Below are 27,400 nucleotides of genomic sequence, written 5' to 3'. Positions count from 1 at the left end.
AAGGCATTTCTGTACTTATTTCTTATTTTTGGAAAAACATTTCAAAGATATGCTGTGCTTTATAACATTTACATGATATGTAATTTATCATAATGTCTGATGTATGCCTGTATGTTTCACATAAGACAAATGTCCTGTTTAAAATATGCATCTAATCTCAAAGACCATCTTATGCAATCATTTTCTAGTCTCTTCTCTCGGTTAGATTGATGAGGCAAGACCTATACTGAAGATATGAAAACTCATCTAACCCTTTATAAGGACATGCTGGGAATGTACTAATTCAAAAGTGAAACAAGTTTGGTTTAACATTATGGGAAAAAGGATTTGTACGGTAGTTGATGACATTTTTTCTTGATATTATATCCAATTAATTGGAATATTTTTCTTTGGTATCTACACTATGTAACTATCTGGATAGTCTTCCTGTATTTTAAATGCAACGAATGTTAAATTTAAATATGTTAATGTCTGGAATCTTGTGTTCTATTATCTTTATGCAATGAATGAAGAAGGACCAAATAACTTACAAATATCCAGTACATAACCTGTGTATATACTGTTTAGAACATCTATGACTCCAGATCAAGCATCAAGTTGTGCTACAAGTAGGTTACCAGGAAAAATATGCAACCACTCAGTTTGCTCAGCTGAATTATGATTTAAAGTGAAACTGTAAAGTGACCATACCAACCTTGACATCTTGCCCCGCAATCTTCTGTGCTGCTTCCCTGGCTTTGCCTTAACACTGATTTCAGTATAAAAGCTGCAATTGAAAATCAACAATCAACTTCAGGACCTGCAAAATCATCCCATGATGCAATTTGCTGAAACATTTGGAATATAACTAAAGGTAGCATTGCTATGGTTGATTGTAATATTAATCTACTACCTTATTTAAACTGTCAGAAACCGTCATTGAGGTAGCAGCTCAAAACAATAATCTTGCAATGCTTGTGACTTTACATTACATCACAGCTTTATAGACATTTAATAACAGTTCATCTGCAAACCCGACGCTCAAATAAATGAATACAATCTGTTGCAAAGGGGCTTTGTAATCCTGCAGTCAGAGGACACAAAAACTGCTACTGCATAAAGTTCTAATTCTAAACGAGACTGCACTCTAACTGCACTTTATATCACCCACCCAGGGAATTACTACCTTTGGTTTTCAATATCTAAATTATTAAACAAGTGTTGCAATTCCTCAATCTTTTTATTTCTGCTTTACCACGTGGGCATTCTCAGGAGCTTATTCAGTAGATGTCCCTCATTATGCAAAGTTCAGGAGGTATCTTGTATACTGGTGCGAAACTTTGGATGAGCATCTCTAAGTGTGTGTGTAAGTGTGTGTGTGTGTGTGTATATGTATATATATATATATATATATATATATATATATATATATATATATATATCTATCTATATATCTATATATCTATCTATCTATCTATCTATCTATCTATATATATATATATATATATATATATATATATATATAATATATATAACATGGTGGGTACCAGCAGTAGGTTTGAATAGTACATTCTCTGCAGTATTTCACAATATTTTACCTATTATAGAGTATACCACAAAGACATACACTGTATATAACCATGTTTTCACGCCTATAGTAAAGCTAGAAATAGTTTGAAGACATACTATGAGATACAATTTAATGTTAAGAAGGCATTAGGCATTATTATAATTTTAACTCAATTGTGGATGTTGTGGAAAGTGTGTATCTGTAAAGCACAATGTCAAGTTAATAAAATAAGTATGAGCTTAATAGATGTACATTAAAGGTCTACACGTCTCTCCAATAATTCCAGTCCCGTTACTGTTCTAGTACAGTTTTGGGTACTAGGGCTGTGAGGCAACAATACAGGTGTGCAATATAAATTATTAATGAGCCCAAACACATGCTATATTATTGTAAATTTATGTTTATTGGTACAGACAACAATTCTGAATATCAGTTATTTACAAACAAGCAAGGTTAGGCACAATTCTGAGAGAAGAAACAACAAAAGAATAATTAAAAATTCACATGAGGTAAATATATCAGCTGATTAGGAAATATTCGGAACAAAAATAAATCATCTAATTCTGGTAATTATTTAAAAAAAAAAATAATAATATTTCTTACTTAGCAAAGACAAAGAAAAGAGAAATAGCACAATTGGGAGAGTTGGTATAAGTGTTCAGGTTTGTTTTAGCCATCAAAGAATTTTACAAAAAATGAACAGACTGAATGCCAGTTATCGGCACAGTAGTTTTCTACTGGCTCCACCTCAGACTCTGAGTTTCCATCATTCACCTCCCCGAAATCATCCTTCTCCAGTTCCTGGGGTTTCTTCTCTTTCTTCTTGTCGCTTGACTCAGGGCCTGAGTCCTTTTTTCTGCTGCCTTTCCCTTTACCCTTTTCTGGAGCCTCCCCTGCTGGACCACTCTTTTCGGAGAGCTTCATGTGGGACTCTGCTGGGCCCTTTTTACAGATACGTGTTTTAAGGACTCTGTCCCCGTCACAGGCATTCTTCTTCTTCTTAACCTTCCCCACCACCTGCTTCCAATACAGGCTGGACTTGCTGTTGTAATTGGAGCAAAGCTCTGGCTGGCCAGTGAATCTGCACCAGTAGGTCTTGTCTTCCTCGATACAGTTAAGCAGGAGGCTGACTTCCCCTTCTCCAGAGGTCTCCCAGGTACACCTGTGGTTGTCCTTGGTTATAAGTTCTCCTGAGCTGGGGATGGATTTGATTTTGCCCTTCTTGTCCTGCTGCTTGTTTCCATTCTCCTTCTTGCCCTCTGCCTCTTGTGGGCCATAAAGGCAAAGTATTAAAACCAAGATGCAAAGTAGCCTCATCTCGTAGGGTGGCTGTCGTTTATGGATTCCGTAGTCAAGTGTGGTCAAGCTTTAGTAATTGGTCCCAGCGTGGGGGAAAACAAGAAGACAGCTCAGCATTCAAAGAACCTTGGAAAGAAAGAGCAGAGGCAGAGATACAGTTGTTAGTTTAACCGTTCACGCTGACCTAGCATACTATGCATATTTCATGCAAAGCATAACAAATTCAAGTATAACTGTAATTGCTCTAAACAAAGAAGTCTGTAATTAAACATTGCAAATATAGTTAAATTTTTTAAACAACAGCAGATGGCCTTAATAGATTTTATATTTCTGAATTTCATAATGCATAGTTGCGCTGTTCTTAAATTTGTGATAATTATTCCAATTATGGAACTATGAACATATTAGCAGTGCTTAATTGAATGGAACTATATGGACTACTGGAATATTGCAATCACATTTATTAAAATATCCTATTTCTTCTCAGCACCAGGGCTTCTAAAAACTTTCAAAACTGCAATGGTGTCCTCTTTGTCTATCAATGCAAGAGATTTAACAACATTAACCAGTTTTCAGCATTCTGTTTCAAAATATTTTTTTCCTGTATCTAATTAGTTATTGGAGGTTTATCCTGAGTGGCAAGAATTAGTCCTTCAACAAATACTTTTTTTCCTCCCTTCACAGTGAGCAACTTTGGAGCAGCTGTTGTCAGACAAAGCCAAATTTATATTAAAAGATGTTAAATTACAAATGCTTTGGTTGTTTCGGTAAGTGCTGGTATAGAAACAGCAGCAGCACTGTTGAGTATATGGTGATACGTTTATTTTGTTCAACTTACCATTCAGAGTCAAATGGGTTGTCCCTGGAGTGCAGTGTGAGAAACTGGGCTGGATGAGCTTGTATAAGAAGGGGAGCAGTCAGGAAAAGTGTGTTATCAATGGGGCTGCTGAGCCCTCCCCAAATCAATGTCCCTCCCCAAAAACATACTTCACACAGCAGCCAGAGAAGCATTGTTTAAATGGCATGACAGAGCTCTACACGTCATTCTTATTAAGCCTCCCTCAGCCAGTACAAAGCGTATTTAATTTGCTTCATAAACTAATAGATTTCTGTGGTATTATGGTTATTTGATCTTACACTTTAAGTTACTGAACACAATAATTCTTTATTGTTTTCAATATTTTATCAAGTTTGTTTGCATAATGCATATTATCTTAAGCGACACTATAATAATGTTCTCACAAAACCGTAACTGCCACATTTAAAAACTGCTTGCGGCTGTTCAAACTTGAGTTGAGTGTTTCAAACTAAAATAACTTGAAGAGCTCTTTCAAAGTGGTTAGATATGAGCGTGAGTTAAACATTTTGTCAGTAGGCCCTTTATCCTTTATTTTTCCAATTACATTATTCATATTTTTATATTTATTCCAGTTTTACATAGCTTATCAAATACAATTGTGTGGCAAAGTACGTAGACTAACATACAGGAGTAACACATTTACACATATTTAAAGGAAATCCTAAATATAGTTGAATAAAGTTAATCTCAAACCACTGCTCTTACCCTGTTTGTCATCTTCCTTTTGTCACAAGCTAAGCATCTCTCAATATAGCACACCCCTGTCACCAGGCTCAAAGCTATTCTCTCTCGAGTCTGAAGGTCTTGATGTCAGTGATGCGAGAAAATGTAGTTTTTTTGTTTGTTTCAAAACATCGATTTGCTGCTTTCTGTGAGGAATCACATTAAGATCGCATTAAAACTATAATCCAGTATCTAGATTCAGATGAAATGTGCATCCCCATCTCTTCATTAAAATACAGACTTTAATTGTATAAAATGATTCTACTAAGACAGACAGTTGCATTATTATTATACTATTGTTTTTTTAAAAGAAATGCGTGGAGTTCTTTAGATCCTGGTGTATATTTTCATGTCTGTCAATTCTACCTGATTGTTCTTTCCAGGTCTGTGCCAACTGGGTTCCAGTGGTCTCAGCAAAGTTCCTGGCAAGTCCAAGTAACAAATACCTCCATCATAGTAGCCATAATGTGTAGCACTGTTGCGATAACATCCATGTACCAATTTGTGTTGTACTAAAAGCAGTGTTGAGGGCATCTATTTGACTAATTTTCTTTTAAGTTTGACGATTGAGCGTTTGGAATTATGAATGCAGAGGGTGTGTTTAGAGTAGACAGACTGATAGAAGACTAATGGTTAAGTTGGATGGTTCTTCCTTATTCAGTTCCTCATATATCACAAGGAAAAGTCTAAAAAGGAACACTATGGCCATTCTGCAGAATCACTTGAAGTAATTAGACCTAATTATTGAGAAAGACTTGTCACTGAATCATTTCTCTCCTGCATACCCATAGTGACAGTATTATAGCAGGTATTTTATATTTGACCCATTTTGCCATAGCTTTTTTTTTTTTTTTTTTTTTAGATGTATACAGAGGAACTCAATCCCCACATTCTATAGAGAAAAGTCAATCTTTGTCACTTCAGAATGATATTTACTCCAATGTAATTCACTGTGGTATAGAATATTGTGATTACAAATAAAAAAAAAAAAAAAAAAAACATTAAACAAGAGTCTCTTACCGATTCACCATGTACACTATGTTCACAAATAACCCACTTGGTCAGTGTACTGTGTCTGTGTTGCAGGAGTAATTGGTTTTGCAGTAATAGGCCCTGTGTTTGATTTAGCTGTCTGCACTGGTTAGAATAGACCTCATTTGATGCTGTCCAAACACCTAAAAGCTTGCACACCATCAAACTCCCTATTGGTGCAGTGGAAAGTAATGCTTCTGAAAAAAGTTATAAGCCCATTCATTTCAATTGAGTGAAACTATATGAAATGGGAGCCAGCTTCTCAAAACTATATTCATGCAATTTAAATATTTATAACAAAACTAATGTTCAACACTGCCACAACCAGTTGCAGTGCTGCATTAATTCAAATATAATGCTTAGACAATGTAATACACATAATTTAGTGAGACACCTTCATTGTAATCCATTGAGACTTTAAGTCCACACCTATAATAACATATTATGGTAAGTTACATCCCAGCGCCAACAATGAGCTGAGCTCACAGTCATGTTAAAATTCTCAATATTGGAGTAGCCGCACAAAAAAGGAAGGCACACATGGTTTAAGCTCTTTTCTCTTTAAGCATCTCATGCAGTAGCTGAAATTAAATAGATCTTAATGGTTTGGAACCAATCACAGATTAGACAGCTACATTGTCATCACATTTTTATGGTCCTCTGAAATTTTCTAAACTAGAAAATATATTCTTGGGAAACAATGTATTTGCTTTTGTAAATCTGAAAAAGTACCTATATTCATTACTGTGCTGCTAATGTAATGTTATCAGTCTACTTCCAACTGCAGCAATAATATCTCAAGCTTCACCAAGTGATTTCATTGAGACATCTAGTGGTCTTATTTAAAAGTGTTCATTTTCTAATTTATTTTACATGTGATAGGTTTAGCCACTAGTGAACCAGAGCCTTTGAATCCAATTACCGTTATAGGCTCTATATTCTCAAATCCAGGTTTTATTGTTATTGGTTGTATTTTGAGTCGCTATTAAAGATTTGAAAGGTTTTAGATCTTAATACTCCCACCCCAAATCCTGCTCTAACACAGGCATCTTTTAGCCATGTTGTGTTCTGGTATTTAGTGAAGTTAAATAAGGAGGTCAATAAATTCTCATCAGGATCAATGTAAAATTAAATGCTTTTTAAATCATTAAAATAGACTGAAAAATGAACTCCCCTGGCAAATTATATATAGTAGTATACATTATTCTTGAACTATATAGTATTTTGGTGATTAAACTATAATAATAATCTTTATATAGCACCTTTCATAGTGAACCACAATCAAAGTGTTTTACAGAGGTAGGCCTGTGACAGTGCATTATATGCAGAGTCACTTACGATAGAATATTGATTTAACATCTTGGCCACAGGATGGAGCACAAGGAGGGTAAGCGATTTGCTCAGGGTCACACAGTGAGTCAGTCAGTGGCAGCAGTGGGATTTGAACTGGTGACCTTCTAGTTACAAGCACTAGACTTTAACCACTGGACCACACTGCCTCCATTAAGTTTAAGATAACAAGTGCATTAAAAGTTTTCAACCAAAATACTACATAATCCTACATAGAACGAGTATTCTATTGCATAGTACTAGTGTTTGATTCCATAGTGTGTTGTTAAAGCACCACAACCCATTAAAATACATGTAAGAACACATTTGAATCAATAAAAATATCCCACTTTATTGTTGAAGTTAACATTATTCAGGTAGTTAATTCCATTAGGGATGTCAATTATTAAATTTGCAGTTGCAGTTTTGAGAGCAGATGTCCTAGAATGAAATATTCTAATTTAAAGTGTGAAAACTGACGTGGTCTGTTTTTTTCCTATTTAATTTTCCAGTTATTTGTTGTTTTTTTAAATACAAAAAATGTGGTTTGGATAATCAAGGGCATTTGTTTCTATTTAATTTTTTTTATTATTATTATTTTGTTAGCTGAGAAAGGAACATCTGTGCTTAGATAAATTCAGCACAGTGTGCAAGGTTGACATTTTAAAAAGCAATTGCAAAGCAAAGTGCTTGAAGCGTATTGTTTTTCAAATACAGTGTGTTAAAATGTCTTTCAGGTCAATCCACAGATAAATGCTGGTAGGTTGACAAATAAGCTTTTAGCTTTAGTTGTACATTGGAATTCTAGTTTCAATCTCCCTGTATCATACACAGAGCTCACTTTTAGCACATGTTAGCACAGCTGCTCTATATCTACGGATTCCACTGCCAGTGCTGGTAATTCTGAAGTCTGCTTATGGGTTCTGCTTGGGTTTCTTCTTTATCAAACTTTTCATTTTGTCTGATTTCATTGACTTGAATGATTGATCAGTGCTACCTTGTACCTGACAGCTGTAAATATTCATAGTATCTTTGACTGTAGTTGATAGGTGTACTTATTCGTCTCATATATAAGAATTCAAATGAGCTGTCAAACACATTTACTTGCTGACCCTGCACCATGTTTCTGACAGTCCTATGTTTTTCTGCCCACTGTTTCCATTCTCTGCCATTGTTTCCGTCTCCAGACTGAGACCATCCATACTGATATAGTGCCATTAGTCTTGTCCCTATTTTCGCAGTTCATTATGCGTATATGTATGCATTTTCATTCTCATGAGTAACAATCAGTCAGCTCACACAACTAAATTGAATTTGGAATATGCTGGGAATAAACTGGTTTGTGCCCTTTATTTTTTTTCCACATAATTTTTGATGGTTTTGAAGAGGATATGCACATTGCTGCCAAACACACTGCTAACATGAATGTTTCCATCATTTTCCCACACTGCCTATAGACAACTTTTTTTTTTTTTTTTTTTTTACCTCTAACGGCTAGTGTGATGAGCAGTGCTGTGTGATGCACTGTGGTTACGGATTCTGACCCCTGTCAGTAGGATAAGCTTAAAAACTATACATATATATATATATATATATATATATATATATATATATATATATATATATATATATATATATATATATATACACACACACACACACACATATATATATATATATATATATATATATATATATATATATATAATATATACATATATGTGGACGTAGAGAGCCTGGCTTTTTTGCATAGCGGTTAAGACCAACTCAAGCACAGCCTCTGCCCAGCACACTAACCTCATACAAGCTTTTGCTACTGTATACATGGGGGGGTGGGCATCTGTCTCTATGTCACCATTATTACATATTGGCTGGCAATGGCAATGTCTAATTCTGGCACAAGGCTTTTTTGTTCTGTCGCGGTTAGGAGTGAATTGTTTATGGGCACCATTATGGTTCAATTGCCAGCCCGTGAGGTGCCTGCTCCCTCATTTAGATTGATCTAAAAGTTTCCAAACAAAAATAAATATTTCCTAACTTTGTACTGTGATCAAATCTTAGGGTGTAGCGGCTGGTAATGAGGTGGACTTTGATGCAAGCTAGTAAAGTTAGTGAATTTTTTATGTATCCATGCCACCAAAGTTATTTTTCTTGAAACAAGTATGGAACTCTTAAAGGCTACATTCACCCAATAAGAGAAGTACCGATTTGGGTGCTGCTTGGCAACTGTGGCTTAAAATAAACGCATTAACATCTGGCAGGAGAATAGAAAGTCTACAACACAAACATCATTCTGAGTGGAATATTATTGTAATTACTCAAAATACTGTATTTTTGATTTTATTTTTTGTTAATGTGCTTTGAATAGGAATTCAAGAGCTGCTCTTTATTTTCAGTTGCCTGCCATAGATATAGTATATGTAACTATAGAGAAGTAAGAGCCTGAGTATTCCCAGTCTCTAACCTGTATGCATCTGATTGATCTAAGTAGTAAGAACTGAACAAGCAATTTAAAGTTAGTATGGAATTATGTCTATACTGTACAACTGAACATGAACCACTGTTTTTCTTGCTAATATCTAGAGGACCAAACTGCACAAAACTATAGAAGATATTGTGCTAAAATAGTACATTTATTGACAACTGGTATAGAGTTTTCCAATTATCTCAATACTTGTCATTTGAAAGGAACTATTTATGTGATATAATGTTTTTAGATCAGTTGGGCATGCATCCTTCTGTTTGAACCCAGTCCTTCATAAGTGTAGTGTCCCTCAGGTTTTCATACATCTTCAAACACTACACAGTACTTTTACTGAGGGTATTACTGTGAGTTTGTATTTTCTCAGTGGAAAAGCTTCCCTTGGTGGCAGTGTTTTGACCAATATGCCTGCCTATTGGGTAGGTATTACTGAGCTCTTTAGAGCTGCCGATAGATCCCTTCCTTGGGATGGCGCCCACCAAGGGATTAAAACCGGTATACTGAGGAAGCCATTTCTCTTTTTGCTTCTCAAGATGGTGCGGTACCTCTGTTAAACTGAGTGTTGTCTGTAAAAAGAGCTTCCTGAGTCGATTGCAGTTCCCCTGCATTTGTGCTGAAAGCCGGCTTGCTGCATCCCCGCTGTCGAGTGATTCCACCAGCCTTCGTCAAGCAGTTGGATTGGGCCTTGTTTGTTTTGTTGCCACTGCGTGTCTTCCATCTGTATAATAGACTGCACAACCCTGCTCGTCTGGGTCATGCTGTGGATTAGCTGCAGTGCAGTTGTTAACAACAGGTAGGCACTGTTACATAGCTTCCCCCCGGTGCTTCAGTACTTCTCTGCACACTCAGCCCTCGGTACTTCGGTACCTCGGTGAGCACGGTGCTCATTGCACATGGTTTGTACAAGGTGCGCACGGTGCCCAGTCCTAACAGCGTACAGTGCACGACTTGCTCACAGCGCTCGATGCAAGTTCATACGTTGCTGCATGGTAGTCGGTGCACCCGGTGCCTGGTATGCATTGTGCTTGGTGCACCCGGTGCCTGGTATGCACGGTGCTTGGTGCACCCGGTGCCTGGTATGCACAGTGCTTGGTGCACCCGGTGCCTGGTATGCATGGTGCCTGGTATGCACGGTGCTTGGTGCACTCGGTGCCTGGTATGCACGGTGCCTGGTATGCACGGTGCTTGGTGCACCTGGTGCTAGTGCCTCAGTGCTTATATCACCCTCAGCTTTCTGGTACGCACGGTGCTCGGTGTACGCAATGTTCGGTGCATCATATGCACGATGCTCAGCATAACCGATGCACGCAGTGCTCAGTGCACTCAGTGTACTTGGCGTTCAGTGCACACTGTGCATAAAACACACGGTGCAATCGGTTTTGAACACTCCACCGTGATGATGAGCAAGGCCGGGTTTCACGCTTGCACGTCCCGTAGGGCTAAAATCCAAGACATATCCTGTATGTGCAATGCTTGGGTGTCCAGCACACAGCCTTCGCCCCTGAGAGTGAGGTGGCCTTTAGCATCTACATGGCTTTTCAGCCCTGGCTGCTAGAGAACTGGCTGGAAAGGGCCACAAGGATGAGTTCCGCGTCCCCTGCAGTCGGACCGTCGGCGGCTCTCAGAGCCACAGAACCTCTCCTTCACGGACTGTCCCTGGACCCCCTGCTGCTGCCCCCAAGTACTGTACACTCTCTCCCTCAGGGGAGATCAGGGTGAACGGGAAGAGGCGTCCCAGCAGGCACAGAATGACACACTCTCTATAGCAGCCTCCTGGGCCGAGGCCTCCTTCTCTATGATGGAGGTATGAGGGGAGCCCAAGCTCTTTGCTGAGGCGGTATCTGGCTCCGAGGTGGCCTCGGAAGCCAGTGTGCCACCGCTATCAAGCTTGACTTCAGCACTGATGGGACGAGGTGCAACTTCCCCTGGACGCCAGAGGCAGAACCATGCCTGTCCATGTTTCGGACACAGGCGATGGCTTCTCGGCCCGCAAAAATTCCCGGACTTCATGGAGGAGGTACACTCCTCCTGGGATCGTCCTTGGAAGGCACCGAGAAACTGGGCCTGCCGGGTTTTCCCCCAGTAGATTCCACCATTGTGGCCTTGGTCAAGGCTCCGCCAGTGGGAGGACTGGCCAAAGACCCTGAGCCCTAACACGCAATGCAGGGTTACGGAGACACACCTCAAGCGGGCATATGCAGCGGAGGCACAGGTAACCCTCCTGGTAAACACGGCAGGTATGTTGACAGCCAATATGGACGGTGTACTGCATGAGACACCGCTCCCGGAGATGGTGGCCACTGAATTGCGCCTTCTGTCCAGAACGCTGCTCCAGATCTCCGGTCTTCAAGGGCAAGCCCTAGACTGGAGCTTGGATAGCCTTGTAGTGGCTCGCAGACAGCTGTGGCTGTCGCAAGCAAGGGTTCCTGATGCAAATAAGGCTGTGTTGCTAGACGCGCCCATATCCCCAGGACATTTTTTTGGGCCTCTCCTGAGTGGAGGTAGGTTGAACCGCTGGCAAACCCCTCCGACTCCTGTTCCTGTTCCCACGGCTCCGCTGGGTGACCTGAGGCAGCACCTACAGGGCACAGCAGCGGCGAGCAACAGAGAGGGAACACAGGACATGGACATGGACATTCCAGTGTACCAGGAGGTGGTTCCAGGGCCATCGCCCTAGGCAGCTGCCCCAAACTGACCCGCCTGAAGGTTTGCAGCCTCAGACCCCTTTTTCGGCACACCAGCTGCATTACTGGCACGCTTGCACCTCGGACACCTGGATGTTCACAACCATGCACAACGGTTATGAGCTTCAGTTCCGCTTGGGACCTCCTCCCTTTTGAGGAATCACAAATACTTTTGTGACAGACCCTCTCAGGGCCTCAGTACTTCAGAAGGAAGTGGCCCACAGAGAGGGGTACTACTTGAGATATTTTCTGGTGCCCAAAAAAGATGCCAGCTTTCACCCCATCCTAGATCTGAGGCTTCTCAACAGGCTCTTAAAAGACAGGAGGTTCCAGATGCTGACTCACCGTCACATTCTCCAGTCAGTCCAACCGGGTGACTGGTTCACTATCGTGGACTTACAAGACAATGTATTTGGGGCTCTGGCTGGATTGTACCACAGAGTAGCAGCTATCCAAGGTCTCCTCTCCCTGTCTCGACAGGGGTTGCAGGTCACTCTGATATTATGCCAGAAACTGTTGGGTCTGATGTTTTGTTTAGCAAATAAGCCAATACTGTGTTCCTTTTATAAATGCACATTTTCCATTTCTTTTTTATATTATTTAAATAGTATTTTAGTATGCAAATACATCAATAGGAAATGACAGGTCAGTAGAAAAATGGAAATGCATATCTAGGTTTTTTAGCTATTAAAGTCTAAGCTTTTATCCATCAAAATACCTCCATAAAGATTGCCAAGGTGACATTAATCTATTAGTAAATGAAATGGAAATACTGTCATGAAAATTACACCTTCTATTATGACAACCTTCACTTTCATACAAACACTTTGGCTAAAATGTTGAGAATGAGGAATATTTTGCATTTATACAGTATGAAACAGTTCTGCCTTCCAAATGTCTTTCAAAATTTACAAGTTACAACTTAAAAAATAAAGAAACGTTCTGGCTAATTTCACCTTCAGCATACCCATGAAACAATGAAATCATTACATTCAAAAAAAAATATTGTATACTCTTTTTTGTTACTGCATTTTGTAAAGCGCTTTGTGATGGTGGTGCACTATGAAAGGCTCTATATAAAATAAAGATTAATTGATTGATCTTCTTCAGATTGTATAACTTCAACCACTTTTAGGTAGTGTTCAATATTTATAAGCTTCTGAAGTGGCAGGCATGCCAGAGGTATATGGCACTTTGTTTAACTGTCCTAACAGCAGCTGAAAAACAAATGCAGCCAACTAAAATACTGATTTCCAAAAGCGGGCTTGCTAAGCTGCTTACCCACTTCAGCAGCATATCTTATCTGTAATCACAAATGAATAATGCCTTTGCAATCTCATTCCTCCGAATGATCTTTGATCCCAAAGGATACTGCAATCACAATCGATGATTACTTGTACAGCCCATTAATAGTTCATACAGCTGCATTATGGCAAGGATTACAAAACAGTTTTTTTTATGTATGCAGATATCACGGCCGTCCAATCCATATCAAAGTAGTGCAGACTAAGCCAGCACAGGAGTTATCCAGTTAACTAGAAAGAATAATATACCTCTTAACCTTAGCAGGGCGCACTGACTAAATAGGAAAAGGCTTACACAGGTTCGATAATACTTCCACTGGGGAGCCACACCACCTAAAGTTCACCACCAGCCAGAATTGAGAACAGACCACAGCATATACATTTAAAATGCTTTGACTACACATTTCAGCCATTTAATCAATAAATACAAATCAAATGCAACTAATTGTATTCACACATATGCCTCTAGTACCACCACCTTGGAACATACAGACGACTAGTGTGTTCTAATTTATTAGAAGCCATATAATTAACACTGGATCCAGTATTCGACAATTTATTTCCCTTCCCTCACAAGTGCCACTCACCCAGCCAAACCCTGTATCTCTGAGCTCCAATACAAAGGGCATTTCTGGATTTATGTTTCTCTATCACCACTCGACATTTATGGTCAAAGCCATTAGAGTTCAATCTGGCTGTCTTCATTTCATTTATCTGTGCGCTCAGTGAATCTTGCGAGAAGAGGAAATGGGGTAATGGGCACTAGATTCTTATCCCACTGTGCACTGGTATTTGAGATAGTCAGAAACTAGAGAAAATAATGTAAAAACACAAACACGACGTGTAGACCTGTAATTAGTCCTAATAATAGAACGCTTTATGAAAGTGTTCACTTATCTTCATGTAAAAAGTTCCTGCTTTAAAATGTAATCAGAAATCATTCAAACATAACATAGTAATTATGTTATGTTTGAATGATTTCTGATTACATCATCAAAAAGACATCAATCACAGTTCTCTAGTCGTTTTTAATCTGGAAAAAGCTGAGATAACCTTTCGGCGAGTGAGACCGACAGGAGCCGAGAGAAGACGAAAAAATTATTAAAAAGGGGAATATCTGAGCAATACACATAGCCCCTGCACCACAGCGATAACATGGACACAGACAAAGAAGATAGCTGCTTCCACATCCAGCACTCAAAGGATATCAAGGATATTTGCAGAGCTTTTTGAGATGTTATAGTAATAAAACAATGACTTGGATCGCATTATTGTGGAGTTTGGTGATAAAACGAGTGATCGAGAAGATTTATCAGTATGCATGACTGTGGCAAAGTGGCTGCTGATAGTGAACAGGTGCAGAGGTGATGCAGAGCAGAAATAATCATAAGCAGACAATTATAATCCAGTTTGAAAAGTGGTGCTTTATTTTCTAAATCAAGGTCTGGCGACCAATCAATAAACCTCCGGCAATACACACCAATGTGTGAAACACAGAAGAAAAGGGTAAGAAATACTTGCAGACCAAATAATAATATAGTACACGGTCACCAGTCCAGGTGCGTGCTGTAGTGCTCGTGGTGGGTGATAACAATTTAACAGTGACAGTGGCGTAATGTTGTTCCAGGTAGGTAGTGCTGGCCCAACGTGACAGCTCTGGAGACGTGTTAGCCGTCTAGTGAATTCACAAAACAAAAGACAATTACTAACAGCAGCAAAAACAAACAAAACACTCAAGCTCTTTTTCTTTTATATTTTAGGGAACTCACCCTGTCTTTCCAGTTCCTCGTATTTTGAACCAAGTGAAGGAAAAGATTTACAATTCTCCATCCCCATTACGCTATCACGCATGATCCCTTGGTAAATGATTGCAGCTGTCTATATTGCCTGCAGCTGCTACATCGTTTACCTTCTGGGTCAATATGTTCCTGCACCTTCCAAAGCTAACCGACTTCCCGACCCTGGAAATGAATTCTCAGACCAGCCTGTACAAAGACTTCCCCTTTCGCTACTTAGCGCCCTCAAAGGTTGGGAGGGAGATTTACAAACAGAACTCATTATATATCTGTCACAACGACTATGATAATATACAGCGAACAAGGGGTAGGGTTTGGCAGGAGATGCAGTACTGGTGTCCTTTTGCTATGCAGTGCCTTTTAAACCTGTTTTAAAAAATGTAGCCTTTATAGCGTATTTCGGGGGGTGCCACAGAAGGCACTCACCTGCGGGATGACTCAGCCTGCTCTCTGTCTTCTGAGCTGCTTCCAATGGCTGTCCCATCTGTCAATCTCTCTCTATTCTATTTAAGCTGTGCACTGCTTCCTCTTCTTGTCTTTCGTTTTGCGTTTGTGTGTTTGGTTTTCACATACGCTGCAGGAACCTCCCTGTCGGTTTCTCCTCAAAATATATTTTAATTTCTCTGATGTATCGTCTACTTTTAATACAGACCTCTACCCAGCACCCAGACCTGCTGCCCCGGCACTAAGAAGAAGAAAAAGCCCCCGCCAGCAGGCTCAGCTTCCGGAGCAGCTATTTTATAAGAATCGACCACTCGCCAAAAATAATAAATGTACCTTTATATCAACTACATTCACGTTGTCTCCTTCTCTCAAGCGCGCTTCAGCAAACTTGCTCGCAGTCGCAGGACAAGCTGCACTTCTCACCACACCAACAGCGCAGCAACAAACAGTTCGCTTTTCCATTCATCAGTATTTGCCACTCCAATCATGGCCACCATCTCTGGGCTCAGCACTTCCGGGCTCCACAGGTAACATTCCTACCTGCAACTGGGAATCAGTGCTCTCAATGGCCACAGCAAGAGCCTGTAGTCAGAAATCAAGTCCAGTCCAGATATTTATGCAACATTGATGGTTAGATTCTCAAAGCTATTTTCTAAGCTAATTTCATTTTATTTTCTGGAAAGGAACATTTCAAGTACAGTTCTAATTTAGACTGCTTGTGACACATGGTGAGTTATTGTTTTTAAGTTTAATTTTTGGAAGCAGGCTTCACACTGCTATTTTACTGAACTTTCAGTTTTCACTGAACAAAACACATTTTCATGTTTTGATTTTACCCCAGCAAAGCCGAATTTTGCTTGCTGCCCCTGCTTACTCAGCAGAACCAGCAACACCTTGTCAGCAATTAATCACTCGTTTAGATGGTGTAGATAATAGCTCGAGCACCATTGCAATTCCTCCTTCAGCCTCTCATACCAGTCTCCACCCCTCCTTCTGTTTCAGTGGCTCCATTGCTTGCTCCAGCCCAAACAGTTCCAGCCCTGCCCTCATCTACCCATTCCAGAGTACAACCCGGTTACAGTACATCTGCTGAACATGAAGCAGTCATAATTGGTGCAAGAAGCTTTGGCAGTGGACCAAGATATGCCTTCATGACTCTAGAGCAGCGCATGGAAGTGACGTTAGCCACAATAAAGGAGCAATTGGTCCTCAAGGTCCAGAGCCTGGTTCCCAACGTGGACTCTTCTCCCAGTTTCTCCCTTTCAAGGACCTAAAGTTCGTCTGAACCCTACCCTCTCTGGTCTTCTCTGCACAGCACAACAGTTTAAGTTGGAGACTTCAACTCCTTCCACTCGGTCCGCCCACTCCACTGCCTAGTGACCGTTCCTCCTATTCTGCACCCTTCAATCTGGACCACTTCCTCTCTACCTACCTGCAGGTCTCCTTAGACCTCCTCCCTTCATCTATCCGATGCTATGTTTCTGACATTCAACATCAGTTCCATTCTGTCCATCCCTGCACCACAGCTCATGTCCGTCTCAGCTATCCGCCTGACTCTCCACGGCTTGGAAATGCTCTCCAGTAGCGGTGCCTTCCAGGCTATCAATATCTTTGGCAATGGCTTTGCCGGATTTCCTTCTCAGTCCTATTCTCCTCATTCTTTCCGGATTGGAGGTGCCACCTCAGCTGCACAAGCAAGGGGTAATCAATACACATTTAACACCTGGAACGTTGGTCTTCTTCTGCCATAGAGTCCTACATCAGTACTTCTTCACTGGTCAATGCAGCTGCCCAACAATCCTTGGTTAACATGCCTGGAGTGGGAGCTTCGTCTCCACCAGAGGTTTCCTCCGTCTAGGGGGGTTTTCCTCTCCACAGTGCAGATGGCTTCCGATCCATAGCTTGTCCCTACTAACCTCTCCATGTCCTTTTGTTTTCCATCTTGCATTTATGTGTGCGGCATGCAATTTCTTTCCTGTCCCATGGGTGTGGTTCTGCGGAGAGCCGGGGATCCATCCTTCGGGGGGAAATCGAGTCTCGCTCCCCCAGCCAGGCCTGGCTACTCCAATTAGGTTCCTCATAGGTCAGAGGGGACCCCTGGCCACATCTGTTCCTTCACAGCTTGTGCTCTTTAGCCTCAGCAAAGCTCTAATCTATACGCCTTTCTGTTATCCTAATCCTCTTCCGCTTTTTCTCCAGGTCCCGCGGGCATCCAGCGGGTGACCAGCCCTCACGTCGGGGCTCATGTCTGACGGAGGTTGGTTCTAAGGACAGGACCTGTCTTGATCTTTTTCTTTTCCAGGTCTAGGTACTTTTCTGTCCCCCTGGGTTAGCTAGGTCTCCACCGAGGGGGAGTCGAATGGACTCCACCCGTGTGCAATTAAGGTATTTCACATGATTTCAGGTTAAATACACCTGTCTCTGGGAGGTCCCACAGTTGGTTAGTACATTTCCTAACAAAAACTACCTCATGAAGACGAAGGAACATTCAAAGCAAATCCGGAATACGGTTCTTTAAAAGGATATAAGAACATTTCCAAGGCATTGATTATCCCCCAGAGCACAGTAAAGTCCATTATTAAGAAATGGAGAGAATATGGCACAACTGTGAACCTGTCTAGAACAGGCCGTCCTCAAAAACTGAGTATCCTGGAGGAAAACCTGTTGAAATCTACAAGAGACCTGGGACTTGGGAGAAGATTCATCTTCCAGCAGGACAATGACCCCAAACATACAGCCAAAGCCACACTGGAGTGGCTTAAAAACAAAAAGGTCAATGTCCTGGGGTGGCCCAGTCAAAGCCCGGATCTCAATCCAATTGAGAATATGTGGAAAGAATTGAAAATTGCTGTTCATCAAAGGTCCCCATCCAACTTGAAAGAGGTTGAGCAATTTTGCAAAGAAGAATGGGCAAAAATTGTAGTGTCCAGATGTGCAAAGCTGGTAGAGACTTATCCAAATAGACTCATGGCTGTAATTGCTGCCACAGGTGCCTCTACCAAATATTGACTCAAGGGGGTGAATACTTATGCAATCAATTATTTTCTGTTTTGTATTTGTAATTAATTTAGAACAATTTGTAGATTTTATTTTTCATTATTTTCATATTATTTGACATTATGGACTTTTTGTGATGATCAGTGGCAAAAACTCCTAATTAAATCAATTTTGATTCCATGTTGTAACACAGTAAAATGTGGAAAAGTCCAAGGGGGGTGAATACTTTTGAGAGCCACTGTATGTTTTGTTACCAGGCTTAAAATACAAAATAATTTTCAATTCTCCAATACCCGATAAAGCATACAAATGAAATGAAAGCAGAAGCTACTAGATAGTACTAAATCAATTACAAATCAAATCAAAATGTACAATTATAAAAATAAAATCTACAAGTGACTAGTAAATTTGTGAAAGATAACAGGGCATTACTGACCCTGATACATGCTACCAGTTTTAGGTCATTGTCCAAGGTCACACTGCAGGTCATTGGTAGAGCTATTTTAGAGCCCATTACAGTATTGCTCATTAGTATGTCACCTAAAGTTAGTCATTTGCAAAATGCTTTCTCTTCATTTGCCAAAGCATGTACTGTGTGTGTGTGTGTGTGTGTGTGTGTGTGTGTGTATATATATATATATATATATATATATATATATATATATATATATATATATATATATGTAACATCTGTTCAAAGTTCACTGAAATGCTTAACCCGTAATTGTGAACCTGATGAAGACCTGTTGTGTCGAAACACGTAGTTCCTTTTTGTTTGTTTGCTCCATTTAGTAAAAACTGCTTTAACTGATAAAATGATTTTTTTTTTAAGACTACAGTAAATCTCCTCCTGATGTTGAGTATGCAACCAATTGGTCTTTTGGATTACAATCTATAAATCAAGGTTAGTGGATCAATGTGAGAAATAAGATGTAAGCCCAAAGAGACCTTCTTCTGATTTGATATATATATATATATATATTGCTCTGTGCATAAAATGTATTTCATATAACAGGCATATCTATTTTGGGTTTCTGTTTTTCTTTCACTTGCATTATCAGCTTTATCAAAGTGAAACATTGTGGTGTGAATTCTTACTTTACCTGGCCCTTCACTGTCTATTAGTCAGCTGTTACTTGTTTTGTTTTGTGTACTGGGTAGTAATATAATGCTGCAAATAAATAGGCCATTACAAAAACATACACTTAAGGAAAGCAATAAAAAAATGCATTTAGAAAGATATAGCGAAATTGTGTTTCCCTAAAATAAAAGCAATCTTTGCAATGAATGTACTAATTAATTTTAAGGCTCGATTGGTGTTCTGTCTATCTACAGTAACTTTCAACTGGTTATATACTGTATATTAGTTATCTCAATAAACTGAATAAATGTTTAACAAAATATTGTTCACATTTTCAATATTTTGGTCTACTGTATGATTTGCTGTATTTAATGAGGGAAAATGGATAATTAAACAAAGAGGCCGATGAAGTAATCAGCCATCTAAATAAATGTCAGTCTGATAAGGCAAAGCACAACCAATATAGAGCATGGCAATAAATCAAGACCACCTTAATGAAACACAATGGTTAGCTAATGTAATACTAGAACTGAGTTCTATCATTAAGAGCTACATTAAGAGCTGATATGAAATGTGTTTGTTTCAGCATTTAATTGAGGAACTTGTTAAGAGGTTTCTACTACAGGGCCACAGAAGTGAAAAACAATAAAGTGGCACTGTTGATGTAACATGTGTGTTTCTCTTTCATCACTTCTTTTTCATCTGTACTATTTGTTCAATCTTTGCTCTCTTTTCTAAAGCATGGCTCATCCACGGAAAGGAATAAAGGCTGTATTCAGAACACAGAAGCACATTTCAAAAGAGATTTGAAAACTCAAGTCTATTAGCAGAGAAATGGTGACTAAAGGAAGTCCCGGTGACTAATGTAAAATACCCCTCTACACTGTCTTTTTATATAGCCTTTGAAGCGGGAGTTAGACTAACCACAGTTGTAGTAGTAAGTAGTAACTACACAGTTGTAGAGATACAAACACACTGTGTTTCAAATGTTGTGCCCCAACAAATATATTTGATTGGGATGGTACACTGTTGGCTGTTTTTACACCAATGATACAATAATATGGAAACCTATTGTATACAGATATGTCCATTTAGAATCGTACTGGTATGTGGAGTAATGTCAAATCACAGGTTTATGATTTGACCACAAGCCTTGAACAAACTGCAACACCATATTTTCCACCTTGCAAATAATTCACACTGGCAATTATGAATGTAACTGAAGCATCCTTACTGTACTATTGATACTATAATTGAGCTAATATACCTAATGAAGCTTTGCAAAATCACCAGGTTTTTTTTCCCCCTTTAGACAAAAAACGGTGATAACACAACACAGTAACTAGGAAATTGATGGAGTCCACAGGGTGGTACTGGAATCACATTTATTCCTCAGACATATTTCATTTTTTCCTATTCATTAAGTTGAATCTTACCTTAACTGCTCTTTCAGAAGTTATCGGAAATGCTTCAGATTTGTAGGCTGCTTAAAGTGACTGCTGCTCATGGACAAATGCTCTCTCTGGAAGGAATTTTCAAGTTTTGCCTAATACATTGATGTTTTTAGGTGGGGTGATCCACTGTCTAGTCTACGTATAAATAATTAAAATAGAGAAGTAAATATATTGGTCTTTGGCTCAAAGCTTTGTTTTATTGATCAGCCTGTATCATATTTGGAGGTGCTTTACCCTTGAGGGCTGGTCAGGCCTGGTGATACAATCTATACAGCCAATAAATTATTAGACTGAAATGGTTTATTGGAACAAAATCAATTAAGGTTTTGTCCAGGCTTTTTCCTATTTATACCTCAACAGATGCTTTTCTGCGCAAATTGAACATGTATTGGGATGTATATGATGAAATGATGAAACTGATTGAACTTAAATCATCAAAGACTTTATCACTAATTGTTCACAAAGGTCCAACAAAGCAAATATTCTAATGGAACCATTTGGGAAAATGCTTGTATATCTATTATAAAGTTACTTCTGTAGTTTATCGCTGGAATGGTTGTGACCTTTTTTACAGGTGAGGCAGATTAGCGGACCCTACATACTTGTGACTGTAGCAGTTCTAGAAGACATAGTATTTAACTCCTAAATCCTGAGAAAAAACAGTAAATCCTGAGATATTTATATGTATAATCTGGGTCCCCTAAGCACAGTTTGCAATTCTTAATACAGTATTAACTAGATCTCCTTGTTTTTGAGAATTTTATATATATATATATATATATATATATATATATATATATATATATATATATATATATATATATATATATATATATATATTAGTATTCTTATAAGAATTTGATCCAGACGATTTGACGTCTGTAGAGGATAAAAAAAAAAAAACAAATAAAATTTGTTTTCTGTGTCCAAATTGACACAAAGTGTTAACTGCCTGTTTCAGGACCCAAAAGGTTATTTTGTTGTTGGGTCCACGAACACTATTACGGTCATCTTGTACAAACTGCCATGACGAAGTGAAACATATACACTTTATTATAACGAATATATTGATTTACATAAACCACTAGGTTTATTGGTGATCCAAATATTATAATATTGTTTAAGAAATAACAAAATGTAGAAGGGATCTTAAACGCAGAACCCAAATTTTCAGGATTTATTGGATTTAAAGCTACACATTGTAAAGCCTCACAATTGTCTCTGCTCTAAAAACACACCTTTATAAAAATGTGTTTTAAGTTTAGTCTTAAAAATACCCACAGACCCATCTTCCCTAACACAGGGTGGTAGAGCATTCCATAGTTTAGGGTCTCTAAAAGAAAAAGCCCTCCCTCCCGTATTGATTTTATTGACCCTGAGAACAATGAGCAGCCCCGCTTCGTGCGATCTAAGAGTGTGATTTGGGAGATACGTGGTCAGGAGCTCCTGCAAATAGCTAGGTGCTGCTCCATTCAAGGCTTTATAGGTCAATAATAAGATTTTAAAGTCAGTTCTATACTGCAGGGAGCCAGTGCAAGGAGGATAAAACAGGGGTGATATGCTAATTTTTTAGTCAAAATTCTAGCAGCAGTATTCTGAACAAGTTGTAGACGGGACACCGCACGTTTTGAGATGACAGAGGAGTGCATTACAATAATCAATTCTTGAAGAAACAAAGGCAGTCTCTTGGCGTCAGATAAGGAGATAACAGGTCTCAGTTTGGATATGTTTCTCAAGTGATAGAAGGATAGTTTAGAAACTTCCCCAATACGAGACTCACATGATAAATCAGGATCAGAGAGTCCCCATTTTTATTTTTTATTTCAGTGTTAGGATTTGATAAAACTCTTGCAGTCTTATATTTTTCAATTGGTTATGGGAACCTACAAACATAACCTCTGTTTTATCTGAATTCAACATTAAGAGGTTTTGAGACATCCAGCACTTGATATCAGCAAGGCAAGCAGCAAATAACACCCCAACAGAAAGTATCACCAGGTTTTAAAGACAAATACAGCTGGGTGTCATCCGCATAGCAATGGAAGTTCACACTATGTTTCCTAATGAAATCACCCAATGGTAACAAATATAATGAAAATAGCAATGGACCCAGAATAGAACCTTGTGGAACACTGCAATCAACTTCAGTCAATGCTGATTTTTCCTCCCCAATAAAGACAAATTGATACCTATCAGATAGGTAAGATTGAAACCAGGATAAGACGAGGCCAGACAGTCCCACTAAGTATTTGAGCCTATTTAATAAGATGGAGGGGTCTATGGTGTCAAAAGCAGCACTTAGATCAAGAAGAATTAGAACTGATGGAAAGCCCAAGTCAAAGCTTATCAGCAGGTCATTTACAACTTTGACAAGGGCTGCCACTGTACTATGTGCAGAACGAAATTTCTCAGATACACCATTAAGAGTTAAAAAAAAATAACAACTTTGTACTTGAAATGCAACAACCCTCTCTAAAACCTTGAAAGAATGGAAGATTGGAGATGGGCCTGTAGTTATTAATGAGTTTAGGATCCAAGTTGTGTTTCTTGAGCATTGGCTTTACTATAGCTACCTTAAGTGCTGAGGAAATAATACCAGATTAATAATTTTTAAAATGTGGGTAATAATAACTCCAAGAGTATTTTTTAATAATTTTGTAGGAATGGGGTCAAGAGAACATGTAGTTCTCATGTGCAGAATCAGAGTTGTCAGCTCTTGAAGGGTAACACTATGTAACACAATTTTTGTTCCTGGGTAGTAAGTGTTATTTCCTAATTGCTTATGCCTCAAAAGTATAGAACATGGCTATTATTCCCCACAAACTTTGCTTTTGTGACCAGGACATTGATATTTCAAAATATCACTATTTCCAATGGGAAAACGAACAAATGTGTGTCTTTTCATTCACATAAAGTCATATGAATCCAAATTAACATGTATTTATACTAAAGTAATACAAAAATGACTACAAAATATTTAGAAGTGAGTAGTTTTTCGAGATTTACGATTATACTGTATTTACAATATAATCGTAAATCTTGAAAAACTACTTTAGTATTTAGTATAAATACATGTTAATTTGGATTCATATGTTGTTTTTTTCTGACTTTATGTGAACAAAAAGACACACATTTGCTTGTTTTCCCATTGGAAATAGTGATATTTTGAAATATCACTGTCCTGGTCACAAAAGCAAAGTTTGTGGGGAATAATAGCCATTTTCTATACTTTTGAGGCATAAGCAATTAGGAAATAACACTTACTACCCAGGAACAAAAAAAAAAAAAAACTGTTACACAGTATAATCAAAGCAAAGACCTCCATAGTAGCCTTAAAGGTACTAATATGTAGCAACAAGCCTGCTTAATAAAATATGTTTGTGGAATCTGATTTCTAATGTGTAGTATTTTATTTTTAAAGTGATTTAAGAGTCATTACAGCTAGGAATAGAACCAGTATCAAGGGTGGAACAATTTGGGGAAGGATTAATTAATTTATCAATTGTAGCAAAAATAAATCCATAATTATTTTATTAGTTTCAATTAAGTTAGAGTAATAAGTAGATCTGGCTTCTTATATTTAGCCAGGTGGTCTTTCCATATAGTGTAGTGAATATGCAGTTTCATTACCGGCCATCTCCATTCTAATTTCCAACCCTCCTCATATTTCAATTAGCATCATTGAATCACGGTGAGCTTTTTTATAAAAACACCTTCCAAGTTTTGACTGGCGCTACAACATCTAAGATACAGTCAATGAGGTGTTGTAAGTATTCACCATCTCATCTACAGATAAGGCCTCCGGGATTGATAACAAACTCAATACATCAGAAAATTTACCAGCAGTTAAGGAATTATTATCCTGAGATGTAAGTGTATGTTCCATGGAATTTGTAGTTACTGGCATACTGATCTCAAAAAGAATAGCAAGATGGTTAGAAATGGTGAGATCTGTAGTTAATATATCTTTAACAATTAAACCACAAGAGATTACCAGGTCTAGAGTATGGCCACGATTGTATGTAAGACCATTTACATGCTAGATATAATCTAAGGAATCCAGTAGCCTGATAAATTCCACAGAAGTGGAGTCAGATTCTGTATCAACATGTATGTTAAAATCACCTAGTAGAAGAGTCCTTTCATAATGGACTGTCAATAAAGATAGCAAGTCACTAAATTCAGCTAAAAATAATGGATTTGACTTAGGTGGTCAATAGATAATTACAATATGAACAGGTAGTGCACTATTTAGTGTTAATGTTAGCAGTTCAAAAGATGAATATCCTGGGACAGTAACCTGATTAATTCTATGTTCACTACGGAAAATAGTAGCAAGTCTAAATCTGCCCCCCAGAATCAAAACTAATTTCCATTGCTCTGTCAACTAGTCTCAAGTTACCTTTAGGGCCAATCAATGCAAATTTTGTATATTACTTGTGTGGATTTTATGCAAATTATCGTTAAATAAATTCCTGATTGGAGCAATATCTGACCCATTGAAAATAATGTACCTGTCATTTTTCTTTTCATTGTTAACATCCTGACAACTTTAACTTTAAAGTCTGTTCCATGGCGAAACTCAATGGAATTTCTAACACTTAAATTAAAAAGCAGGCATCTGAGAAATAGTTATAAATGCTGCCATAGAACAGGGAAATAGCAAGCTTTTGATTGAGTTCTGTTGTGGTGCGGTGTCAAATGTAACACAAAAAAACAAACCAATGCATATGCTTGACCATCGATGGTGATGAAATGATACGATGGATCAATGCGATGATGCATCACCTCAGCCTTATTGATTTCACCTGTCTTTTAGTCTTTTCAGTATGCAATGTAAAATATATCACATTGATTTAAAACAAAGTCATTGTGGAAGCCGGTTTTAAACCAAATAACATCAGTATTTTCATTTAACTGAAAGAACCCTATTCAGCAGATTGAAGAAATTATTTTCCAAACTATAACACAAATAACAAGGTCTGTTTTTCTGCCTTGACTTCCATGAAATGTGTTACACTTCTCTGGTAATTTGAACTCAACAGTGTCTTTGGGGTCAAGCCGTGTCTAACTGGATCTAAAGCTGTCAGTCAGTATAAGAACCTGCTTGGTTACTGACCTGGAAGATGACCCCTAAGGGTTGAGACAATATCACTCTCCAGGTGAAATGATCATTAATCAATGCAAGACTATCTGAATGCATGGCCTGAAACACATAAAAAAAACCTACTGTATTGTAGAATGCATGAAAATGCATATTTGCTAAAAACAGATTTCAAAACTAACACATTTGGTTGTGCATGGTGTGCATTTATGGAATTATTTTGTTAGAATTCAAGTGAATCTATCATTTCCATCACTGGATCTCCTTTCTAAACCTGATACTGCCTTAGGAGATTCCAATGCCAAAAGAGCAACATAGTTTGTTATGCAGAGCTAAAGTGCAACCTTTATTTTTATTATCATATGCGTACGTAGGTCTCTTATCAACAACCGTGAAAAAGGTTAAACAAATAGGATTTAGAATTTGAACCTATAATGATAGCTTACACTGACCAGTAGGGCACACTATTACAGCTACTGTACACACATGAAATAATATCTCACAGTTACAAAGTCCTAGTAAAACAACCAATAGGATATCAGTTATTGTGATACATCGAAATTGGCACATTTAATTCAATTGTTCCCTCTGCACAGAAAAAAAATGCTTTGAAGGACAGCCAGCAAGGATTTCAAAATGACAGGGATGGATCATTTGTTTAAATTAATAGATCTTTACAGTTTGCAGTCTATTGTAAATTATGCTTAGTTGGACTTCCATCTGGCCTTGTTGTGTTTGGAATGATATACCTTCTAATATCATTGAGCTCATTTACGAGATTTCCATATTTAATCAATATCAGCATTCATTTTGGATTCACTGAGTTAATACGGATTAGCTCAAATTGATTTGCTTTAGTCAAGGTTCTTCATATCTCTGTGGTTTCAATTTACCCACCCACCCATAAATATTGGTTGCTCACCAGCAGTGTTGAATGTATGTTTTTTCAGTTCACAATTGCAAGTCACAGTTGCATATTGGTTTACAGCCTTTCAAAAGTCAACATTTAAGGATTTATTCACAAGTTTTTTTTTTTAATAAAGTATAAAGCAATTAAAGGTTTGAGCACTGCATGTCAGTTTTGCTGGCTGAGTTTTATTGATTTATATATATATATATATATATATATATATATATATATATATATATATATATATATATATATAAAATGTCATGCGGAGGATGTGACACTGTTCACAATATTGTTTGATGCTCCTACTTGAAACTGTAACACTGGTATATGTTCTCTATCCCTACTGCTCT

General features: G+C 38.3%; 1 protein-coding gene across 2 annotated transcripts; it reads right to left on the bottom strand.

Annotated features, from left to right (window-relative positions):
• Positions 1-1,939: 1,939 nt before the first annotated feature.
• On the bottom strand, positions 1,940-3,784 carry LOC121322025 (fibroblast growth factor-binding protein 2-like). 2 transcript variants are annotated; one of them, XM_041261458.1, is made up of 2 exons: positions 3,687-3,784; positions 1,940-2,974 (listed from the first exon to the last, which is right to left on the bottom strand). In XM_041261458.1, the coding sequence occupies exon 2, from the start codon at positions 2,864-2,866 to the stop codon at positions 2,219-2,221; it is 648 nt and encodes a 215-aa protein (XP_041117392.1). In that variant the 5' UTR covers positions 2,867-2,974; positions 3,687-3,784; the 3' UTR covers positions 1,940-2,218. The 2 variants fall into 2 exon arrangements, with proteins under 2 accessions (XP_041117392.1, XP_041117393.1); XM_041261459.1 differs by lacking the exon at positions 3,687-3,784 and adding an exon at positions 3,513-3,617.
• Positions 3,785-27,400: the final 23,616 nt, after the last annotated feature.

This window comes from Polyodon spathula, chromosome 10, assembly GCF_017654505.1.
Source record: "Polyodon spathula isolate WHYD16114869_AA chromosome 10, ASM1765450v1, whole genome shotgun sequence".
Classification (NCBI taxonomy): Eukaryota; Metazoa; Chordata; class Actinopteri; order Acipenseriformes; family Polyodontidae; genus Polyodon; species Polyodon spathula.
Note: the sequence above shows the minus strand (reverse complement) of the source record. Positions and strands in the feature narration are given on the sequence as shown.